The sequence below is a fragment of the Dermacentor variabilis genome, chromosome 9 (genome assembly GCF_050947875.1).
Source record: "Dermacentor variabilis isolate Ectoservices chromosome 9, ASM5094787v1, whole genome shotgun sequence".
Classification (NCBI taxonomy): domain Eukaryota; kingdom Metazoa; phylum Arthropoda; class Arachnida; order Ixodida; family Ixodidae; genus Dermacentor; species Dermacentor variabilis.
Window position 1 is genome coordinate 84,100,407 of NC_134576.1, and position 25,379 is coordinate 84,125,785.

General features: G+C 44.2%; 1 protein-coding gene across 1 annotated transcript; it reads left to right on the forward strand.

Annotated features, from left to right (window-relative positions):
• The first annotated feature begins 430 nt into the window (after window positions 1-430).
• On the forward strand, window positions 431-20,036 carry LOC142558422 (uncharacterized). Its single transcript, XM_075670557.1, has 3 exons — window positions 431-1,063; window positions 14,413-14,856; window positions 17,178-20,036. The coding sequence occupies exons 1-2, from the start codon at window positions 621-623 to the stop codon at window positions 14,852-14,854; spliced, it is 885 nt and encodes a 294-aa protein (XP_075526672.1). The 5' UTR covers window positions 431-620; the 3' UTR covers window positions 14,855-14,856; window positions 17,178-20,036.
• Window positions 20,037-25,379: the final 5,343 nt, after the last annotated feature.

The window sequence follows — 25,379 nt, forward strand, 5'->3', positions numbered from 1 at the left end:
AAATATAGCCAAACCTTTGTCGTGAAGTCCTTGGTGAAGTTTGTGGTGAAGCAGTTGGCACTCGACATAGTGATGATGATAGCTACCGCACTCGCGGTTTCTGTTTCATGCTAGAGTTGCGGCGCTGTTACTTCTAGCCGAATTCGTAATTACGATGTTCCTCGGTTATAAAGGCGAAAACAGACTATGTGCGTTATTTTGAAATGTGCGCTGTATTGAAATTCGTAGTTTGGGAATATTTTTACATCGAAAATATGAGCAATCTAGCCGGGATTCTTAAAATATATGTAAATTTGAGAAGTTCGTTAATGTAGGGTTCGTAGTAACGATATAATGTAGAGTCCTACATATATACTATGTAATTTAACTATTTTGGAATAGTATCAAAATTGCTTGCCAAATCCTACCTCTCTTCATTGTAAGAGGGAGAGGAGCTTTTATTCCGAATAGTGATTTGCGTATGGGGATAAAAGTACCTCACTAAGACATATATTGCGTCAGTGCACTCTTGCCGCAAGATTAATATGGAGGTTGTGTAGGCCCTGGTCATCACTTCTTTTTTTATGTACACGTGTGGCAAATCTTTTTGATTGCCAGGTTGAGTGCTCTAGTTCCATGAAATGTGGGACACATTTGCATCATGTTCCAATGTTTTTTGTGACTTTGCAGGTTTCCTACTGTCGGAGTCCAGGGACGAGTACCACTCGCTCGTGCATGTGCGGGGCCAACAGCATTACTGCCGGCAGTGCGCTTATGTGACCAAGTACAAGAGCAGCATGAATGCACACCTGCGCACACACACAGGCGAGCGCCCCTTCAAGTGCCCCATGTGCACAAACAGGTTCACTCAGAATGCCAACTTGAAAAAGCATCTGCGCAGCCACACAGGCGAGCGCCCCTACAAGTGCCACCTGTGCCCTAACAAATTTACTCAGAAGTGCCACCTCAAGCAGCATCTGCTCAGCCACACAGGAGAGCGCCCCTTTTCCTGCGTGCACTGCACTGCATCCTTTTCGCGGAAGGAAATCCTCGACAAACACATGTCCTCTCACACTGGAAAGAAGTCCTAAAGATTAGGGGCCTAAATAAATTTCTTAAATGCTGCAAATATTTAGACTGCCTTCATCATCATCATCAGCCCCTATTTTATGTCCACTGCAGGACGAAGGCCTCTCCCTGTGGTCGGCAGTTACCCCTCTACTGCGCCAACAGATTCCAATTGGCACCCATGAATTTCCTAATTTCATTGCACCACCTAGTCTTTCGCCTTCCTCTACTGCACTTCCCTTCTCTTGGTACCCATTCTGTAGCCCTAATGGTCCAGCAATTATTTAACCTGCACATTACATGACCTGGGGCCCAGCGCCATTTCTTTCTCTTAATGTCCATTAGAATATCGGCTACACCATTTGCTCTCTGATCCAAGCCACTCTCTCTCTGTCTCTCAAGGTTATGCCTAGCATTCTTTGTTCCATTGCTCTTTATGCGGCCCCTAACTTGTTCTCAAGCTTCTTTGTCAGTCCCCAAGTCTCTGCCCTGCATGTCAGCACCGGTAAAATGCAGTGATTATGCACCTTCCTTTTCAATGATAATGGTAAGCTTCCAGTCAGGAACTGACAATGTCTGCCGTATGCGATCCAACCCATTTTTATTCTTCTATAAGTTTCCTTCTCATGGTCAGGGTTTCCTGTGATTACTTGACCTAGGTAAACATACTCCTCCACTGTCTCTAGAGGCTGACTGGCGATCCTGAATTCTTGTTCCTTTGCCCAGTTATTGATCGTTATCTTTGTCTTCTGCATAGTAATCTTCAACCCCACTCTTACACTCTCTCTGTTAAGGTCCTCATCATTTGTTGTAACTCGTCTGCACTGTTGCTGAATAGAACAATGTCATCGGCAAACCGAAGGCTGCTGAGGTAATTGCCGTTGATCTTTACTTGTAAAGCTTCCTAGTTTAATAGCTTGAAGATTTCTTCCAGGCGCACTGTGAATAGCATTGGAGAGATTGTGTCTCCTTGTCTGACCCCTTTCTTTATAGGTATCTTCCTACTTTTCTTGTAGAGAATTAAGGTAGCTGTGGAATCTCTGTAGATATCGTTACGGAAGGATGAAAGAAGAGAGAGAAAGAAGACGGATCGTGAGATGCCAGCTGCTGCGTGTTGTTGGTGGTGAGCCATCTTAACTACTCTGACTCATCTTGTATATATATTGTAAATACAGTCTTTCTATACTCCCGACATCCCCGTAACATATTGGTGTGAGGTGCGGCGTACTATAGCTGGAAATGGAGCTCTGCAGTGGACGTCGCATCACCGTCCGTGCCATAAATGATGGCAACGCGAGATCAACATCGTTGCTGCCTCCAACGTCACCGTCGCCAGCTGCGTCGCTGTCACCTTCAGTTGTGGTTGTGCAACTCAAGGATCTTGGAACTTTCTGTGGGACCGATGGCACTGACGTTGAAGAATGGATAGCTTTGTACGAACACGTGAGTGGAATCAGTAGATGGGGCCCTACACTTATGCTAGCTAACCTGTTGTTCTACCTAAGAGGCACGGCAAAGGTGTGGTATGAAAACCACAAAGAGAAGCTAACCAGCTGGGACCGAAAGTTGACAGAGTTGTTGGGCAAACCAGTTGGCCGTAAAATTGCTGCAAAGCAGGAACTAGCCTCCCCTGCCCAATCCCCCACAGAGTCCTATGTCTCGTACATCCAGGATGTGCTGGCACTTTGTCGTAAAGCTGATCACGACATGACGGAATCTGAGAAGGTTGGGCACGTGCTTAAGGGCATTGCTGAAGACACCTTTAATCTGCTCATGTGCAAAAGCTGCTCTTCAGTTGATGCTGTCATTAAAGAGTGCCGACAATTCGAGCAGGCCGAAAGCCGACGCATCTTGTAACCATTTGCCAGACTTCCCAATACTGCCGCATTGCCGAAGTGTGAAAATCAACCGGCACAGCAGCATGCGTCGCCAACAGAGGATGTGGTGCGAATCGTTAGATGTGAACTGGATGCGATGGCACCCACAGCTTTGTGTTCGTGTAGCCCTGATGCTACCACATTTTCAGTTCCCCTCGTACAAGCCATCGTTCAACAGGAACTTGAAAACATAGGTTTTCAGTCAGTCTGTGTGTGCTGCCACCAATCCCAGAGCTAACAAACGCCCTTCTACTATTTTCGCTCCACCTCGACGCTTCTTTCCACGTTATCACAACCCAACTGAGTGGAGAATTGCGGACGACCAGCCAATACAGTCGACTCCCGTTAATACGAAGTTCACGGGGACCGCAAAAAACTTCGAATTAAGCGAACTTCAAATTAAGCACAAAGCACAAAAAACAGCACTTTATTTGTGGCGAAATCGAGTATTTTCTCTAAGAAAAATAGTCGGTCATCTTGCTTTGCTTCTTCTTGCCGAATCGCTGCTGAAAGCAAATTCTGCAGGCTGTAAATGTGGCGGAACGCTTTTTCCGCGTTACCTTCAGCGGCAAAGAAGCTCTCCGCAGGAACAAGGCCCGCAGCTACATCGGCAGCCTTAGGTTGCGGCTCACCTTCAACGTCATCTTCGCTTTCCTGGGTCGCTTCCTGGGGCCGAATAATCTCTACAATTTCGCTATCCGTCAGCGCACCGCACGTTTCGACCGCCTTGTCTACGGCGACGTAATCTTCAAAATTGACGTCCCCGAGAGCATCACCAAAATCAGTGCCGTCAAGCTCGCTTGTTGACGCTTTTTCCGCTGAAATTTCAGAGGCATCCTCTGAAGAAGCTGCCACAAAACCGCAAGCCCTGAAGCAGTTTGCGATTGTTTCTTGCTTCACACGATCCCATGCTCGCGCCAACACGTGGATGGCACTAAGCAGGCTCACCTCGTACTTTGTGGAGCTATCCATACACAAAATCATGCGCTCGAAGAGGTGCCGCCTGTACAGGACTTTAACATTCTTGATGATGCCTTGGTCCATTGGCTGCAAAACAGCCGTTGTGTTTGCAGGCAAAAATGCGAAGCGTATTGCACTCAAGGCTGGCATATTCACGTGAGCACTGCAGTGATCGACAAGGAACAACACCTTGCGGTTCGAAGCAGCAAACTTGCGGTCCAATTTGCTTATCCAGCTCTTGAAGATTTCGGCCGTCATCCACGCTTTTTTGTTCGCCGCATAGTCCACAGGCAGCGTCTTCACGCCTTTAAAACATCTCGGCTTCGCGGCTTTCCCGATCACAAGTAACCGACATCGTTCCATGCCAGTCATGTTTGCCGCGATCAGCACCGACACTCTCTCCTTGCTGCGTTTGCCCCCAGCACAGTCGTCGTCCTTGAATGTCAGGGTCTTCTCTGGTAGAAGCCGATAGAAGAGTGCAGTCTCATCTGCGTTGAAGATGTCTTCCGGTCTGTATTCGGCGAGATATTCACGCAGCTTTCCGTCCTTCCACGTGGCGCGTTCCTGGTTAACGGACGCCTTTTCACCACACACGCTCTTGAAAACCAGGTCATGGCGATCTTTAAAGTGCGTCAGCCATCCATCTGACGAAACGAAGTCATCGATCCCCAACATTGCTGCAAGCGTTCGGGCTTTCATCGCAACGATGTCTCCGCTGAGAGGAAGTTTGTTGCTCCTGGCCTCCCTAATCCAAACCAGCAGAGCCTTCTCCAAATCTGGGTAAGCGCCGGTGCGCATTCGCTTCTGAGAAGTCTTGAACTTGTCGTTCTCAAACGCATCCATTATTGTGCGCTTGTTCTTGATGTAGTTAGAGAGCGTGTTCGGCTTGATCCCGTACTTCCGCGCTATGTCTTGTTTGGCGGCACCTCCCTTCTCAACTTCCTTCAAAACCTCGACTTTCATTGCCAGGTCGAGCGTGCGATAAGAGCCACGGTTTGCCATGGCTATAAACTGCGCGACTAAGTACAGTCAATTCCGAATCACTCGTGGAACAACCTAGCCTACGAGCTTCCCGCACAAAGGCGCTCGACTAACACACGCCTCGACATACGCTGCGCACGCTGCAAGGTTAATCTCGCACAATCTCGCCACTGCCAGTATGCAGCGCTGCGTGCACCTATGGCACCCGCGTGGCCTCCGCGACCAGCTCCGGCCACGCGCGGCAGCCGCACGTGGCCTCCGGCGGGAGTTGCTTCGCCTCCCGCCGGAGTTGATCGCGGAGGCCATGGCAGCCGTAGCAATGAATAATCGTGCCGCTCCAAGAAGGATGGCGTTGCGGGCGGCTGCGGTGGCGATGACACCAACGCGGAGCACGGAACTGTTGCAACACTTGAAAAATTACACATTCTACCAAAGAATGACGGTCACCTCGAGGATCCCGGCTGAAAATTAACTTCCAATTAAACAATATTACTGGATGAGGACTTCGAATTATCGAGCGATTTCTTCTATAGGATTACATGCAAAACTGACGGGACCAGCACTGCACTTCTAATTAACCAAAAATTCCAATTAAGCGGCTTCGAATTATCGGGAGTCGACTGTATGTTTCACCTGTCGCCGCATTGGTCACGTCGCCCGATACTGTCGCACCTTGTGGCCCTAAACACCTTGCACGCTGACCAACCTGAGCCATTTTAATGGAAATGCCCGCAATGTTTCACCCACTGCCAAGTCTAACAGCGCCGACAACTCTGCTCGGAACACGTGGTACAGTCGCTCACCATCGGCGCGCCAACACCAGTCTCGTTCACCGCAAAGATGTCGCCCATCTTCTCGTTCGCCGCAGCCACGTCGCCTTTTGTATCCTGTGGCTTTCGACTGCACCCTTCGGAAAACTAAGGAATGCGACCCTTGCAGGTGATGCTGCATTGCTACTACTGCAGCAATTCCTCTGGCTGCGCCCACAAAGAGAAGTGTCATTGATGTTAAAACTGACAGCGCACCTGTCCAAGCACTCGTCGACACTGTAGCCAACTTATCTGTGATGAGTGCTAGCCTGCGTAGACAGTAAGGGGCTTTAGTTTAAAAGTGGTCCTCACTCCAGCAGCTGCACAAGTGCTTCGTGTAGCCGACGGCAGCATGCTGGTTGTTCTTGGAATGTGTACTGCGTGTTTAAGTATAGCCGGCCGCTCTACTTCTGTTCTCTTTGCTGTGATCCGCAACTTCACTCACGACGTTATCCTTGAATTGGACTTTTATGCAACCATTCTGCTCTCATCGACGGCGCAACCAGCGTTCTTCAGTTGGAACTGCCTCAACTCACGGTTACTAATAACAGCATTGTTCTTCAGCTTCTGAATTTCGGCCTGTGCCCTCAAGTGCTTCTGGCCAGCATGTTCTTGGCTAGCGTTTCTAGTACTTCCAAATTTGACATTGAGATTCTGGATGCCGAAAGTCGTTTCTTAGCGCCAATTACAGCACACAGCTCTGGTTCCTTAACGGATGACTTCGCGAAGATGATTGCACCTCACCTCGACACAGGCCACGGACATACGTCTTCTCCTCGAATCGTGCCGTGACATCTGATTTTGGCGACAGGCCCTTAGGCCAAACATCTGCTGTTCACCACCGTATAAACACTGGAGAAACTAATCCTATGCGTCAGCGTCCCTATCGTGTATCGCATGCTGAACGTAGAGTCAGCCAATCAGAAGTGGACAAAATGCTCCACAAAGGGGTAATTGAACTATCAGCCAGCCCTTGGGCTTCGCCTGTCGTCGTTGTGAAAAAAAAGGACGGTACCTGGCGTTTTGCTTCGATTATCGCCATTTAAACAAGATCACCCAAAAAGACGTCTACCCATTACCACGCATCGATGACGCCTTGGACTGCTTGCACGGAGCTAAATACTTCTCATCCATCGATCTTTGATCTGGCTACTGGCAGATTTCAGTTGATGAAATGATCCCTGAGAAGACGGCCTTCATCACACCGGATGGTTTATATCAGGACAAAGTCATGCCCTTTGGCCTATGCAATGCTCCTGCGACATTTGAACATATGATGGACTTTCTTCTGCGAGGCTACAAATGGACCACCTGTTTTTGTTGACTTGATGGCAATATTATTTTTTCTCCCACTTTCGGCAGCCACCTTACCCAACTTGCTGCCATTCTCGCGGTCTTCCGAAAAGCCAGCCTTCACTGCGCCGTACGCAGTTTCCCGGTGCCATGTTCTGCTTCTGACGTGCACTGCTTCGTCCGCCTGTGTTCTTACTTTCGCCGTTTCGTCGAAAACTTCGACGATGTTGCTCGGCCTTTGACAGATCTTCTAAAGACGAACATGCCATTCTCGTGGGGCCCGGAGCAGGCTCACGCGTTCGCCGCTGTTATCAAGTTTCTGACTACCCCTCTTATACTTTCCCACTTTGATCCATTTGCACCGACTGAAGTCCACACTGACGTAAGCGGCCATGGCATCTGCGCTGTTCTCGCCCAACAATAGAATGGTACCGAGTGCGTGATAGCTTACGCCAGTCGCCTGCTGTCACCTTCTGAAAGAAATCACTCCATCACCGAGCGGGAGCGCTTGGCTTTAGTTTGGGCTGTCTGTCACAGAGTTCCAGCCATATTTGTACGGCCGCACGTTTTCGGTCGTTACAGACCACCACGCACTCTGCTGGCTGTCTTCCCTCCAGGACGGCTTGGTTGCTGGGTTTTGCGGCTCCAGGAATTTTCATTTATTGTCAACTATAAGTCTGGATGTCTGCACAAGGACGCTGACTGCCTCTCTTGTCACCCCGGGGATCCTCTTGATCCTGTTGCACATGATCCGGCGGCCTGCGTGATGGCTCTGACTGACATGACCGACATGTGCGCTGAACAAAAATGCGACGCATCCTTACAGTTGATCATCACCGGAGTGCAATCTCGTAGCACTGACAACACGTGCCGCATGTTCGTGCTGCATGACAGCATCCTCTAGTGCCACAATATCAACCCTGACAGCCCTGAGTCGCTCCTTGTTCCTACTCGTCATCTGCGATCCATCATTCTTGAACAGCTTCACGATGTACTGATGGCAGGACACCTTGGAGTTCTGTGTACATACAACCGTGTACCACGCCAGTTCTTCTGGTCGGGTCACTACCGCTCTGTGCATCGTTGTATCGCAACTTGCGAATTGTGTTAGCGCTGGAAGAAACCTCCCCTGCCACCTGTCGGACACCTTCATCCTATTGAAGTTCACTACGAACCGTTCTTTCATGTAGACCTTGATCTGCTTGGCCCTTTTCCAACAATGAATAGAGAAAAGAGTCGTAAGTCTAGAGAAGTCACAGGCGATGTTCATTGACATCCTTTGTAAATAACACATGGATATGGTATGCAGTATTGAAATGTTGTAGTAGAGGTTGCTTCTGGCCTGAACCAGTTGCCTAGACATCCCAAGCTACTGACTGGTGACCAAGGTTGCATGCAAGGTTTAGGGCATCTTATGACTTGTGTAAACTGATGACAGTGTGATGTTTCTCAGAGGTTTACTGCAAAATACACCAACATTATTGTAAGGTAACTTAACTTACCACTGCTATCAGGGTTGCTATGGGGGATTATGCAGCACTGTGAGATTCACACAGTGCCTAACAACCTTTATCATTAACCTAATTTTCATCTTTGTTTTCCTTTTTTGCATCAGTTACAACATTATCATAATTATGAAAGAAAGAAATCTAAGCATTGCATGTGAAATCTTTTGTGCACATTCTGTAGAATTTTGCTGACTTTAAATGGTGGCTATCATCTGGGACGACAACACTCTCACATGTGCATGGCTCTGACTTGTCATTCGTAATTTAATGATAAACTATAAAATGGAAAACGAAAGACTCATCACTCCTGTGCAAACTACAAAGCCCTGACCAATTTCGAGCATTGCTCGGGTGAACAATTATTTTGTCATGGCTGGTGTTCACAGGTTGTTGTCTATGGGCTGCATAGCTTGTGCAGTGTTATTTCCATCACTTTGACTTCATTGCAATTACATACTTGCTTTCTGTGTAGAGAACTTGCTGTGTCAGAAAAATCACATGGCTTGTCCGGGCAAGAAAATTTCACTGGCAACATTTTTGTTCTTATTTCTTGTTCACTTTACATTTTGCATCCAGTCCCACATTTCTTCTGTCACTGTCAACTAACCTGCCATCTTGTGGGTACAGCAGAAAGCTCTGGAATGCAATCTTGCGGTGCAGTTTTATGCATTGCACTTGATGCAGCCGACATATCTCTGTGGCATGTCACTTGGCTCTAGTGCTTGCATTTCCTGTGCTTGCTTTTGCTTCTCAAAAATGGTAGTAATGTAATATTTAATGACATTTGATTACGTTAGCCTGCCTCTTGTTCGCCCGGAGTTCCCACTCACATTACAGGCACTCACTGGTTGTCATTAGCGTGGTATTGCAATAATGATAATCGTAGTCATTAATGTGAAGACTGCATATCATTTGACTTCAAATCTAGTTGTCCTTTGCACTGCATATTGACACATCTACTTGTTTATCTTTCTCCGGTGATCGCTTTTCACCAGTTAACAAATGTTAAACGTTATTGTTCGGTGCAAGACGTGTCTTCATGTATCGGAAGTTTCTCGAATGCTATCGATGGTTCTATCAATTGTCAGAACCTTGTGTATTCTGATTGTATGCGTGATGTGAATTGTGAAGTAATTTCTGGAAGGCACACGGGCACCAGCAATTATGCTGAAACCTTCGAAGAGCCATGTATAAAAGCTGAAGTGCTTCATCCGTTGACCAGATTTTCTACATTCGCCGACTGTGCTCGTTGCTATCAGTGTGTTGTAACCTGTTTTTCTGGGTCACAGGTTCGCCCAATAAAGAGTTATTTTCGTGATTCACAGTTATTGCTACTGCGTTTTTCACCATCACTATAATGCAACCATACAAATTCATAATTGGGAATTTGATTCCTTAAGCTGTATTTGTTTTCCACTTTGCATATTACCGGAACACATTAGGTGTCTTTATAGTCAATTTCATATTTATCAAGCAGTGCTGCTGATACTATGCAAGTAGTGTAAGCAACAGAAGGTTACGTCAAGCCATGGTATTTTACACCTTTTTAGTTATTTGTTTATTCATTCATTCATTCATTCATTCATTTTTTAAAAATTCATCTTAATATGGTGACGCACTAATTTTTGGCCGTGAATGCAGGCGGTGAGAAATGCCTCTCTAGCCATCACAGCACTGTCTGCTGTTTTTGAAATCCAAGTATAGTTTACATGGATAAAACACGTTGGCGGGCTAGTTGGTTAGAATCCATGGTAGAGTGTATAAGCGCAACTGAACGAGGACGTAGAAAGAAACAGATACACAGGCACAGCGCTTCACTTTACAACGTCACTAGGGTAATCTCGGGTCATTTGGGTATTCACTGCCGAGATTGTTCCTGCAAGCCCATGTTTAAAGCACTTCCATTCTGTATAAGGTTCATAGCAGGATGATGAGGGAGATTGTGGAGGCCTACGAGATTGCAAAATTAGAGCAAAAGTGTGTAAGCAAGCCTTCGGTGTCACTATCGGGAAAGGAGATACAATTCCTCGGTTTATCTTTGTGACCACTGCAGTATGTTTTCGCCATGCCTTGCACACGTGTACGATTCATCGAAATGCACCACTGAATGTTCTTTTTTGCTGTTACGTTTGGTTCCACTAGCACGGTATATATTTATTGATGCGTGCGAAAATAAAATCTATAGTTGGAAGTGAAGCGCTGTGTCTGTGTATCTGCTTCTTTCTACGTCCTCGTTCAGTCGTGCTTATACACTCTTTCATGGATAGTTTACATGAAATTACTCTTTCCTCTTACGATTGGAAAGCCTGTATTTTTTACATTATTCTTGCACATATATTAAGTTCAGTGTTGTTATACAAAGATACCATGCTTGTTTGATTCTTATGGTGTGTTCATAGCATCATATGCTTCCTTGCAGTCTCTATTGCGCAGCTTTGTCATGACACCAGAAATGAGCCTGTCTAGTTCGTTTTTACAATATACCATGTCGATAGGAGGCAGGAAGGCATGCTTGGCAAACTATTAATCTGACGTGACAAGCCTGAATAAGGCTATATCAAACTGGACTCTTCAGCCCACACAATGTTATAAACGCTTTCCTCAAGTCTACTGATCTGTACATATAGAATCTTTCTGGAATTTCTGGATCTGACAATATTTAAATTCTCAGATTTCTGTGCCCTTGGGGTGTCTTGCTCTCGGTCACATTATCTGTTCCACCCTAAAACAAAGTTGAATGTTTTGGCCATGCAGAACACAAAGGGTGTACTGTACTGCCAAGCCAGCTTAAGATAATAGCTGATGACTTTCTGGCATTATCCTTTAAATATAATTCCTAATGACGAATCGGATGTGAGAGGCACATCAGAATGCATTCTTTCACCTTTGCCTTTTCATCACAGCATATGTACAGCTTTTATGCTCCTGTTAAAACAGCAATGCTTAACACGTACAGTTGTGCATATTTTTAGGCTTCATTGTGTAACTACTGAAGAAACCTCGCACAGGAATGACCAACTTCAAGAGTTGGGCTCTAGTTTGAGATGGCTTTTGCTATGATTCACCTGGTTATCAGAGCCCAGCCTATTGTCATTAAAGCAAACATCACAGTTAACAAAATGCACTGAATGTAAAGCTTTTCTTTGTTTATATTCATGCAACGTTGCCAGATGTAACATCTCATAATTGGATAATTGTTGTGCTGAAAAAATACTCACATCTATTGGTGTTAGTTTTGCATAGGCATGAAGACCTAAACAACCTTGGCAAAGTCTTGTGCAGGATAACGATAATTATGAATATTAGCAGTAGTCCTAAACATTATTTTTAAATCTTTATCTTTAATTGAGCAGTTTTTTCGTAACACCAGAAATGAGCCTGTCTAGTTGGTTTTTACAACATATCATGTAGACAGGAGGCAGAAACATGTGCCTATCTGCCCTCTCTTTCTAGTGCACGTCTCCACCTCACACACATCCATATACATGCCAAGCGCCATTTCTTTGAGGCAATCTCTCCACTGCAAGTGCAGAGGCCAAGCCGAGACGCTTGGTGCCTCGATGAGCATTGAGTTCTTACGCATCTATTGTTGGCAGTCACATAATCTCAAGTTTCTGCAACACGGTGCGAAGCATTCGCTCTTGTTGGGACAGCAAATTCATGGTCATTGAGTGAGATCTGTTCATGTTTGCCTGAGCGCGCTTGACACCAATAAAACTATGAAGCTTACTTTGTGTAGTTGTGTCTTTGTTATCGTCATCAATGCTCCATCTTTTCATTGCTGTTGTTTTTACTTTTGCTGTCAGAAACTGTTACTCTTTTTTTCTTTGGATGAATATCTATGTGTTTCAACTTTTCTTTTTAATTTATGGACACTGGCTGCGGGCAATAAGCATCTTCAGTCATGGCGTTCTAAGATATATGGCAACACACAACCTCAACACACGCAAACCTCGGACGCTATGAGCCACATTGGTGCGCTGCTCTCCGCGTGATCTGCACCGCACGCACTGGCACTCATAATTGCGCCATGATGGCCCAACCTTCGTGCGATTTGTTTATAAGTGCTTACTAAGGAATTCTGTGGGAATTTGGGAAGTTTTAGTTCTGAAATTTTAAAACCTCTAGTTACTAAAATTTGCAATTTAGCGAAGTTTTCCACTGCAAGTACAAGTTCGTTCTACCAAGGTTTGACAGTATAAGCTCGGAACATATTGTGAAGGGGCATAGCACTGTGTTTGTTGATAGAGAGGGTAAGGGTAGTGGGGGAGGGGGTGTAAGTGTGGGTGTAGCTTTATTGCCTGCATCGGCCTAACAGTGCTCTGTCCTATTTCAGATGCATCCATTCTTCCTACAGAGCTTTCAAGAAGTTGTGTGTTTGGACTCACAAGATCCTTCTCAGAAAGCATCCACTTGTGTCCTTTGTTGCATGACATCAGTTTGATTTACCAGTGATTTACTTTTGTGATGGTGATGTGAGTGTGTTTACCGACTGCCTGCTATGCTTCTGTCTGGAACAAGTGTAATGGCAAATTTACTTGCTGCCCTGTTGGTCTATTCAAATCATGAGAATAAAAAGAGTGGAAGCAAACTGGTTTTATTATAGTGTCTAAGTTGTAATCGTCAATGTAAACTATAAAAGTCACTTCAGTTTGACGGTAACATAGAGGCTAGAATTATGCTTGTTTTCAGACATCTGTTCCTTAGTTTGCTCATGTGTTTGTTGTAATGGCAGTAGCAGTAGCATTAATTCATGGAAAAGTTCCCTTTGTCATTCTGTAGTTGCATTTTGCTTTAACTTATGAAAGGGCAAAACAATCACAAAAAAAATTTTAAGGTACACAAGAGTATGGCAGTATTGTTCATCAGCAAATGTGGCAGCGTTCTTACCAGTAATATTTGAGTTGTTTTTTCACAATCTTTCAATCATTATTTCATGTTTCATATATATTTTGTATCTTTATATATCAGCAGGGATGTTCTATCAGCAGATGCTTTTATTTTGCTGCATTGCATAAATAGTACTATGATAACAGAGCTTATAGTATGTGGTTAAAAATGTAAGTGCATATTGTTGTGTTACATATCATCATCATCAGCCTGGTTACACCCACTGCAGGGCAAAGACCTCTCCCATACTTCTCCAACTACCCCGGTCATGTACTAATTGTGGCCATGTTGTCCCTGCAAACTTCTTAATCTCATCCACCCACCTAACTTTCTGCCGCCCCTTGCTACGCTTCCCTTCCCTTGGAATCCAGTCCATAACCCTTAACGACCATCGGTTATCTTTCCTCCTCATTACATGTCCTGCCCATGCCCATTTCTTTTTCTTGATTTCAACTAAGATGTCATTAACTCGCGTTTGTCCCCTCACCCAGTCTGCTCTTATCCCTTAACATTACACCCATCATTCTTTTTTCCATAGTTCGTTGCATCGTCCTCAATTTAAGTAGAACCCTTTACATCTACAGAGTAATTTTGACCATTTCGGCAGAATATTGGAGTGGCATGTCAAATGCTGCCTCTGTGTGTTGCCAGCAGGTCTCTGTATTCAGGAGAGCCAGTTTCATATAGAGATGTAGGAACTTGTGTGAAGTGTACAGTGCTCAATGATTCAAACATCGTAACCTGTCCACTCGCTGGTGTGATCCCCAAATGTAGTCACAGTACGTCACAAAATCCCTCACCTTCATCATATACCACAGTGCATCAGCTCAATGCCTCCCGTGCTCACCGGTGGGGCAAAAAGCACCGGCCTTCATGCGGACCAATTGTTCTGTTTGTGTCACTGAGCATTGCAGTTCATTAGTGCACTGTTTCTACTACAGTACTAATGTGCAGATCAGGTAGGTCTACATTATCACATGTTTTTTTATGAAAATCATGGCAATTCTTGATGGCCAGGTGCATTATTCTGGTTCGATAAAATGTGTGACACATTGCATCATGTTCCGATGTTTCTTGTGGCTTTGCAGGTTTCTTACCGTCGGGATCCATGGATGAGTACCTGTCGCTCGTGTCTGTGCGTGGCCAGCAGCATTCCTGCCGGCAGTGCGCCTATGTGACCAAATACAAGTACAACATGAACACACACCTGCGCACACACACAGGCGAACGCCCCTTCAAGTGCCACCTCTGCCCGAGCGCATTCACCACAAGCTCCAACCTGACGCAGCATCTGCGTATCCACACAGGCGAGCGCCCTTACCAGTGCCGTCTCTGCCCGAGCGCGTTCACAACAAGTTCCAACCTGACACAGCATCTCCGCAGCCACACAGGAGAATGCCTCTTTTTCTGCGTCTACTGTGATGCATCCTTTTTACGGAAGGACCACCTTGCTAGCCACATGTCCTATCACACAGGAGAGAAGCCCTAAAGGTCAGCTGTGTAAACATTTTTGTAGATTTTCTTTTATGGCAGCATGTGCTGCCACACTTCACAAAGAGATTTCGAGTTCTCTTACAAATAAGTGCTTCCTCTATAATGAGGGAAACCTGATGGCCACTATATATATATATGAATTTTTCTAAAGAATTCTATCTTTCCTGGTCATACTTCTGTTCCCTCTGGAAGAAGGTGCAGTGTCTCTTCAGTTTTGGTGTCATACTAAGCCTAGGATAATATCATAAAATGGTCTTTATTGCTGCTCATAAACATATACCTAGGTGCACTGTGAAATTGCTTTCTCTTTTATTTAATATTTTAAGAATAAATCTCAACTATAATTACTTAGAACATTGATGATTGTGTTCATAAAACACACTTTACCAGAATTCCTGAAATTAATAAACCCAAGCTCTCTAATGTGGAAATTTTGGACGAGATTGTGCTACATTAAGTACATTAATTTTTGTGCACAAGCAGTACAAGCATCGGTAAAAAAAGGACAAAACAAAGCTGGAGGTTTCTAAACATGCTTATGAGTAATTGCTTTTGTGGGTGGGTAATGTCCATTATACACGTTTGGCTAAAATTCAGACCAGTCTTTTCGGAAGTGTAATATTCCCCTGCTGCATAGGTGGTACCCTCAGAACCCTTGCTAGCAACCTTTTCCAGCCGGGCTTTCTTTGCAACACTGCAATGACAAGACTTGGCTTCGTTCGTCTGTGCTCCAGGAATTCTTTTGATTCTTCTCTGGTCTGTCTGGTTGCGCAGAGCGGTCAGCTACCGAGTTTTGAAGCACAGCCAACTCCTGTAGAACCTTCTCAAACCATTGTGGCCTTTCTTGGACTAGAGTATGGCTATAGAAGTGTCCATTTCCAGTACAGTGCATCAAACAAATCTTGTTCTGAGCAGCAACCGAATCTTGCCGTTGAAACTGGGCCACATTTTGGGGTATACCCTTAAAGGAGCATTGACTTATTTTTTACTGTTTATTTTTTTTGTGTGTGTGTGTGCAGTAAATGGAAATCCTGGGACTCTCAGCCCTAGAAAAATATGCTGGCAAGGCTCTGATCATCCTAGTTAACTTAAAATAATATAACAATGTTACTTAAATGATATCGCGCGACAAAAAGATACGGACGTGAGAGAAGGCGACACACCAAGCACATACGTATGCACCAAGCGACACACAATGCGCTTGGTGTGTCGTCTTCTCTCACGTCCGTGTCGTTTTTTTGTCGCGCAATATCATTTAAGTAATGGATTACCAACTTGCCCGGAATGCTGCTCTCATAACAATGTTTCTACAGCTACATTCAGTTTCATTTCAGCTGCGTCCACACACCATGGTAGCGTAGTGTCTATGGCATTGCACTACCAAGACCGAAGGTGCAGAAGCGAATGCCGGCCCCAGCAGAGGCATTTCGAAGGGGGGTGCAATGTAAAAACGCCCGTGCGGTGTGGATTGGGTGTATGTTAAAGAACCCCAGGGGGTCAAAATTCATCCGGAGTCCCTGACTATGGTGTGCCTCATAATCAAATCGTGGTTTTGGCACATAAAAACCCACAATCTAATTTTTTTTTTTTTTGCTACTTTGTCTACTGTGTATGAATTGACAATAGTGTCATCTTGTCACACGTTTACTGCAAAATACACAAACACTATGATAAGGTAACATACTATAGCCATCGAGGCTGCTGTGTGGATTGTGCAGCACTGTGATATTCACACGGTAGTGAGCAAGCTTTATCTTTATTCTAAATTATCTTTCTCCTTTTTTTTCCTATCAATTTCAACATGACCTTACGAAAGAAAGAAATCTAAGAAATGCATGTTCACTTTCTTATGCACATTGTATAGAATTTTGCTGAGATAGATGCTGGCTATGATCTGCAGGACAACAATCCCACCTGTGTATAGCTCCGAACTATCATTCATGATTTATAAAAAAAACTAGAAAATGAAGAAAGAGAAGCCGAGCAGTCCTGGTGTAATCCACGGAGCCCTAACTCTGTAAACATTCATTTGTTGATGTGGCTGGTCTTGACAGGTTGTTAGTCTTGGGCTGCATAGTCTGTGCGAGGTTTTTTTTCCCTCCACTTTGACTTAATTGCACTTACTTGCTTTCTGCGTGGACAACTTGGCGTGCCAGAAAAATCACACTGCTTACCCAGGCAAGAAAATTCCGCTGGCAACCTTTCTTTTATTTTTCTTATTTTTTTCTTGTTCGCTTTACATTTTGCATCCAGTGCCACAATTCTGATATTTCTCTCTCCATAATTCTTCTATTTCTGTCAACTAACTTGCCATCTAGTGGGTACAGCAGGACACTGTGGAATGCAGTCACTTGAGGCAGCCGACATATCTCTGTGGTAGGTCACTTGGCTTCAACACTTTCTTTGCAGTTCCAGTGCCTTTGCCTCTCAAAAGTCGTAGCAGTGTTGTCTTTAATGACATTTGATGACATTAGTGTGACTTGTATTGTTCTGTTACCACTTTGCACATTAGTGGTACTCACTGGTACTCATTAGCATGATACGGCACTTATGGTGGTATAGTCATTAGTGTGAAGACTGCATGTAAATGCAAAATTGTGAATGTGATTATTTGATCTTCATTTTTCTTTCCTCTTTGGACATTGCTGGAACTGAATAGTTATCTTTATACTCAATTTCATATTTAGCAGGCAGTGCTGCAGAAGCTGTGAAAGTAGTGCATTTGTAAAAGTAAGCAGTTTTCTTGTTCTGTGAAGCTTTTTATGGAATAAATGCCTTTTATCCGAAACCTTCAATTTGTGAAAGTCAGGTTACATCAAATCATGTTGTTTGAACACCTTTGTGCCTCCAAAATGCAACATGCTCCGTATTTTCATTGCAAGCCCTCATCCTTAAAGCTCCCAGCTAGAACCCCTCTTTTCTGGTTGCTAATTGTGCTGAGGCTGCTAGTAGTAGAAAGTACCGCTCTGTTCATTTTGTGGTAATTACACTCAGGTCTTCAATGCTTGCTATAGTTGCATCACCAAAATATAAGACATAATGTCACATCAGAATTACATGAGACTTAGCAATGTTTTTTTTTTTTTCATATGTGACGCGCTAATTTTTGCTCGTGAATGCAGTCTCTGAGAAACATCTCTAGCAACTGCAGAATTGTTGCCCATGTGTGAAATTCGAGTATAGTTTACGCAGAACTACTGTTTTGTTTTTTACGGTTTGAAAAGCCAGTATTTTTTACATTATTTCTGTGCATATGTTGTGTTCAGTGTTGTTATATGAAGCTACCATGCTTGTTTGATTCTTATGGTGTGTTTGTAGCATCATATGCTTCCTTCCAATTCTCTGTTGAACAGCTTTGTTGTGGCACTGGAAATGAGCCTGTCTAGTTGGTTTTTATAGCATACCAGTTAGTACATTTTTGCGAGTCAATATGTAGCTGTAGGTTGTGAGTGGCTGTGCTCTTGCTATCAAACAGCGAGTGCTGATGCCCACAAATGCACTGGGTTTACAAACAACCATCCTGGTAGCAGCTGATGACGGAACTAGGTGGGGAGATATATGTGCGTCCTCTAGCAGGTTGCAAAGAGAGAACATGTGCGTGAGCATTGTGAATAATGTGCAACGATGCTTCATGATCTGTGGTCATGTTGGAAAAAGTCGTGGTGATGTATGGTTAAGCCTCTGTATATGCTGAATAACTTTGTTGGGACATTTTAGTAAATATGGATGATTTCATGAACTTTGTTGGTATGTTACTCTGTTACTCCAAGTTTACCAAGGAACATATGAAGTACTAATGTTCAGTGTATCTATTTTTGCTGTATCACTGTTATATGTTATGCAGTCACATTGCTTGCTTGAAGGCAGCCTTTCTTGTGATCACACCCTAAACGCAAGGTAAAAGGTTTTTACCCTTCAAGTCAGCAATTCATCGCTTTGTGGCCATCACCTTTTTAAGACCAAGAAAAAAAAATAAGAGCCAGGAATGGGGCAGTTGGTGCATCATTGGCAAAAGGTCCGTCACAATTTGAACTTGGGCTAACAGGTGGGTAGCTTCTTGAAAGCAAGGGTGAATAAGTGGCATTTCTTTGTTCAGAATAAAGCAAAACAAGCAGCACACTTCATCTGAAGAAAGTACTTGAGAATTTGTTCGCATTCTAATAAAAAAAAAATATTAGTTATACATTGTGCACATAACTTGATGTAGATTTTGAAAGAAGGCTAAAGCTGAATAAAGCATTAAGACAGAACAGCCTGAACTCGTCCCTTAGCAGTGGTTAAAGTGCTCTTTTTCAGTAATCTATCCAGACAGTGACATTTGGTCGCTCTGAGAAGTGTTACAGATTTAAATGGATGCTCCAGTCCAGGCCACAAAAAATATTGCTTTGCAATTCAACTGTCAACTGCACACTTGCACATCATATTTATGGAGTAAAATATATTTAAGGCCTACAAGTTAAAGAAACCAAAAGATGATCAGAGAACTGGACAGGCTACTTAATAGAAGTGATGAACCTGAATCAGCTTACATCACGCATGGCTGATCACTCTCGCTGGTATGTAAGGTTTCTGTATAGGTCATGCCTGTTGCTGTGGTCTCCTGCATTTCATCATGGCAAGTTGTATTTGTTGCTCTGTCATTTGTTGACAAATGGATAAATCAAGGATGTAAAATTGAAATAAACTTGAACAATGAGATTGATGAGTGTTTATGTGAAGCAACAAACTCAGTGACAGGAATATGTATTTGTTGAAGAGCCGCTTTTATATTACCATTAAGGTGCAGGAGATGGATTTAAACAGTGTCAGGTTCAAAGGAAGCAGAAGCAGCTTCACCAATCTTCTGCCATGGCACTTTTGACGAAATGAATACTGGCAGAATCACTGGGACATTTGTTGTATGGAAGACAAGCCACGGTGATCAATATTGAGGATGTAGAGATATTTATGTTCAAAAAATTGAAGGCTTCTTTAACAAAAGAAAGAAAATGTATCCCGGTGTTCTGAAGTCTGCTTGTCATTGTTCAGTGAATAGCTGTTTCTAATAGATACATGGGATCAGTACATATTGCGAAGTGGTGTAGCACTGTGTTTGTTGATACGCAGGGAAGGGGAAGGGAGGGGGGTCGGTGTGGGTGTAGCTTTAGTGCTTGCATTGGCCTAACACTGCTCTTTCCTATTTCAGATGCATCCACTCCTCCTACAGCGCATTCAAGAAGTTGCGTGTTTGGACCTTGCTAGGAATTCAGCTCACCAGATCCTTCTCGGAAAGCATCCACTTGTGTCCTTTGTTGGATGACAGATCAGTTTGATTTACCAGTGATTTACTGTTGTGGTGGTGATGTGACTGTGTTTACTGACTGCCAGCTTTGCTTTGCTTCTTCTGTCTGGAACAAGTGTAATGGCAAGTTTATTTGCTGCCCTGTCAGTCTACTCAAATCATGACAATAAAGAAAATGGAAACAGACTGGTTTTGTTGCCAAAACAAGTTTGAATTGACTAGCTCAGTTAAATAGTATTCTGGTTTTATTGCAGTGACTAAGCTGTATTCATCAGTCTAAGGAGAAAAATACTCTGCAATTTGAAGGTAACGTACAGGGTATAATTGTGCTTGTCTTCAGGGATCTGCTCAGTAGTTTGCTTATGTTTTTGTGGTAGTGTCAGTGGCAGGAGCAATAATTTGTGAATAAGTTAACTTCGGCATTTTGTAGTTGCATTTTGCTTAGGAGGGCAAAACAGTCACAAAAATGTTTATAAAGTGCTCAAGTAAAGAAACTACTGTTCTTATAATGCACAGGAGTATGCCAGTACTGTCCTCCATCGGCAAATGTGGTGCCATTCTAACCTGTTCATACTCGAATTCACTTCTTTCATATTCTGTCTGCAATTCATATTCTGATCGTTTCATATTCATATTTTATGTTAACTCATATGTATTTTGTATCTGCATATATCAGCAGAGGTGCTCTCTCAGTAGATGCCTTTATTTTGCTGCATTGCATAAGTACTGCTATGCTAACAGAACTTTTAGTATGTGGTTAAAAATGTAATTGCATTGTAGTGTTACATCTACAGAGTAATTTTGACCATTTAGGCAGAATATCGGAATAGCATGTAGATTGCAGCCTCTGTGTGTTGCCGGCAGGTCTCTGTATTCACTTTTGTGAAGTGTACAGTGCTCAACGATTCAAACATCATAACCTGTCCCCATGGCCATCGGTGCATTTTGTGCCACCATCGAGCATTGGATGATCATTGGTGTGATTGCCAGATGTGGTCGCAATGCATCACAAAGACCCACACTCTCACTGTATACCATAATGCATCCGTGCAATGTCTGCAGCATCCACCGATGCCGTAAAACGCACCAGCCTTCTTGTGGGCCAATTATCATATTTGCATTGCTGAGCACTGAAGTGCATTAGTGCACTGTTTCGACTACAGTAGTATGTAGATCATGGTAGGTACCATTTTTCTGACAAGCATGGCAATTCTTGATTGCCAAATGCAGTATTAATAGTTTCGTCAAATTTGTGATGCATTGTCTACATCACGTTCCTGTGCTTCTTCAGACTTTGCAGGTTTCTTGTCGTCAGGCTCCGCGGAGGAGCACCAGTCGCTCGCGTGTGTGCATGGCCAGCTACATTCCTGCCAGCTGTGCACATATGCGGCTGGCTGCAAGGCGCAGGCGAAGGCACACCTGTGCAAGCACGCGGGCGAGCGCCCCTTTCAGTGCCACCTGTGCCCGGCCAAATTCACTTGGAATTCCCACCTGACGCAGCATCTGCGCAGCCACACAGGCGAGCGCCCCTACCAATGCCATCTGTGCCTGGACACATTCACTCAAAGTTCTGCCCTCAAGCGGCATGTGCGTAGCCACACGGGAGAACGCCCCTTTTCCTGTGTCCACTGTGATGCATCCTTTTTACGGAAGGACCACCTTTCCGTCCATATGTCCCGTCACACAGGGGAGAAACCCTAAAGGTCAGCTGTACAAACGTTTTCCTAGATTTCCTTTATGGCAGCATGGGGGGTGCTGCCACAGTTCAGAAAGAAGTTTCTGGTTCAGTCATATATAGAAGCTTCTTATATTATGAGGCATACCTGATGCCACTTCATGTCTATTCTGGGTAATGGAAAGTTTGGCTTACTTAATGTGGCTTGTCCTGAAGTATGGTAATGGCTGTGCAAGCAAAGATTTTTTTTTTTAATCAATCATCAATACAAATGTTGGTTCTCCTGGGGTGCGATGTGCCGAATGTTCGGTTGCCCTCTCGTGTTTTTTTTTTTTTTTTGGGTACTGCACTTGTGCCGGCGGCTGCCATTGTGGGGGGGGATCCAGAATGTGTGTGTCACACTCGTGTTTCAACCGAATGCATCGTCTGCTACAAGTGGAACAGGCAGCAAGGTTGTTCACTTTGCTGTTCAATTTGGATGGTATAGCCATTTTGTTCACAGCAGACAATGTGCTTGGCAGCTGCTCGTAATGTTCCCTATTCTCGTTGTCTTGTTGCCGCTTGCCCAACCATGGTGGCTGGTGTTCCTGGACGCATTTTTCTAAATGAAAACGCATTACACCACCTCTTTGTAACCACTTGGAAGGAATTCTCGGAAGACAACAAGCCAATGGCTTCAGGGAGCAAAAGGAGGTTCTTTGTGCTCTCCAGTTTTTCTGACCCAGCAGTGTTCAAAGTCCTTGGGTAACGTGCTGTTGTTTGACTTTTTTGCCAGTGACTGTTTTCACTGTATTATCACTCTTATGTAGTTGTAGCTCAGTGCAAGACAGGCTAATGGTGTCTGAAGGTTCTTGAACGTTTTTGCCATTCTGTATTATCACATGAGTGTGTTCGCGGCGTGATTTTACACTGCTTCTGCTGTCTTGCGACAGTACACTTGCGCTATCAAGTAATGCTTGGTTCTTAAACATAGCAGTGCCATAGTATTTTCCTGAAAGACGGGCCCACAATGTATCACTTTGTAGGTGTGCTAGTAGGCAATTCTGGCACATTCTAAAATTTATGTTGTCGTCATGAATGCATTTGGAAGATTTGATGATACATGTCTGCATAAGCAGTCAGATTCAAGTGGCCTTTATTCAATTCAACAACTGGCAACAGTGGTCCCAGCTTTCATTGTCATTTGAGTGCTACTTGTCTTTCTGGGAACAAATTCCACTTTCAGCATGTGACATTATCAATGCCAAAGTCATCGGTTAGCGATGCCATACACAAAGTGGTTGAGGTGATGTAACAGTGGTAGGCCAGCAGCAGCGCTTTCTGCTTACAGTCAATAGTCAGGCCAGTGCCAACGCAGTTTTTTCATGCTGTTGCCATGTTCCAGGTGTGCTTACCCCAAGGACTGAGCCCATTTAAGCACCACTTTCACCAGATGTGGATGTTATTTTATAAAAACAGCAACCAGGCCGTCATTGAGATGCATGAAGGCCCAATTGAACATTGTTATGTGACAACATGATGGCAGAGTGGACAAGATGTGAATGTACAGAAAATGACAAATGACGCTGTCCACATGCGATAGCAGCTGGTGGCCAAAGAAAAAGAATAAAGCTATTCGATTTTTAACTTTGATGCATAACCTTTGCGGCGCAGATTATATGTTGTGAGAGTAAAAGAAATCGATGGAATTAAAGAAATGATAAATTCATGAAAATGAAAGCAGATGAAAGAGCAACTGGCCACAGGTGGGGCACGAACCCGTATCGCCACGTTACACGTGTGATGCTCTTAGCAATTGTGCTATACAGCGCCTTTTTCACATAAGCCACGAGGTGTGGTGCTGGCTAACACTCCCAGGTTTAGATCTAGTAGATAAAGATTTAAACACCCCAAAAAGTGGATGGAAAAATGGCACCGTGGTAGCTCAATTGGTAAGAGGATCGCACGCGTAATCCAAAGATGTGGGTTCATACCCCACCTGTGGCCAGTTGTTTCTCCATCTGCTTTAATTTCCATGAATTTATCATTCCTTTAATTCCATTCATAATTATGTGTTATTTCCCCTATAGTGTCCTTGGTGTCTTTGTTGGTTCGCTTCTTATGACACGGTTAATAAAAATCGGGCCCTCGGTTTCCTTTCTTCTCATTCATTGCACAGTGAGGCCTCGAATCCAGCAGCATTCATGCCTTCAGGTAGCATGTGTGGATTTATTGAGCAGTTGGCCTTCACCCAAGAAGATCACGTGGCGCCTGCGACAAAGAAGGATGTTCCACATCTGCCATCAAGGCCGTGAGGTGTGGCGCTGGCTAACACCCCTAGGTTTAGTTCTAGTAGATAAAAATATAAACACCCCAGAAAATGGATGGGAAGACAGCACCATGGTAGCTCACTTGGTAAGAGCATCACACGCATAGTGCAAATGCGCGGGTTCGTACCCCACCCACGGCAAGTTGTTTTTCACCTGCTTTCATTTGCATTAATTTGTCTTTCATTCTATAAATAAATGCATGTTATTTCCCCTATGCTGTCCGTGGTGTCTTTGTTTGTTGGCTCCTTACGATATGACTATATATATATATATATAAAAAATAAGACTAATATATATCATTAAAGGGCCCCCGAATCACTTTTTTTTTTTTTTTTTTAAGTTGAGTGGAGAGGGCACATTGCAGCACTTTGTGGTGGCCATGATATTTACGCTACGCATCACGCACCTCAACAGCATCATACATATTCGAGCATCCCTGCATTACCTACAGAGCAATGGACTGGCTGAGTGCGCTGTGCAGATTGTCAAGGGCGGGTTAAAGAAGATCAAAAGCATAGGTGTATCTACTGGGAGGGGGGTAAGGAGGGCACTTGCCCCCCCCCCACCTTCTAAAGTGAGGGCGGCGGGGCAAATTGTGTCATGCACCCTCCCCCCCCCCCCCCCCCCCCCGCACACACACACACTTCTGAAAGCGCACACTTCCGGCTGCACGCTGGAAAGTCGAATAAAACTACAGGTGAGGCTAAATTTTCCTTCCTAATAGAGTGAGCACATAAATAGTGCTTTTATTTACTATGCATCCTCTGCTTGGATGGCGAAGATAGATCGTCTTTTGTGCCTTCTCAGGACACCCTGTAGCGGACGACGCGCCAGCATTGAACATACACACTCGCGTTGCGGAGAACGCCCGATGCTGGGCAGTTACCGCCCTAACAAATGTCAGCTTGCACAGCTTGCATCATGCACAGTCTTTTGGGACCGCTATTTCCGTATTTGAAAATGCAATCAGCCAATGTACATTTAACTTAAGGGCGAGGGAGAAGTCCGGGTAAAGTATTATAATCAGCCATGCCCAACCACTGGTGTGCCTTACGGCATAAAATCATTGGATTATCAAATGCTGGAACGATTGAATCGCCAACTAGAGATAACCTACATACCGTTGCAGTCTCAGTATCTTATCACCATCAAAATTCTAATCAAACCTCTTAGAGGTGTAACTGTCGAATTTCATCGTGTAAGAATGACTTATCGTAGATATGCTAGTTAAAATGACCTTGGTCGAACGTGCAGA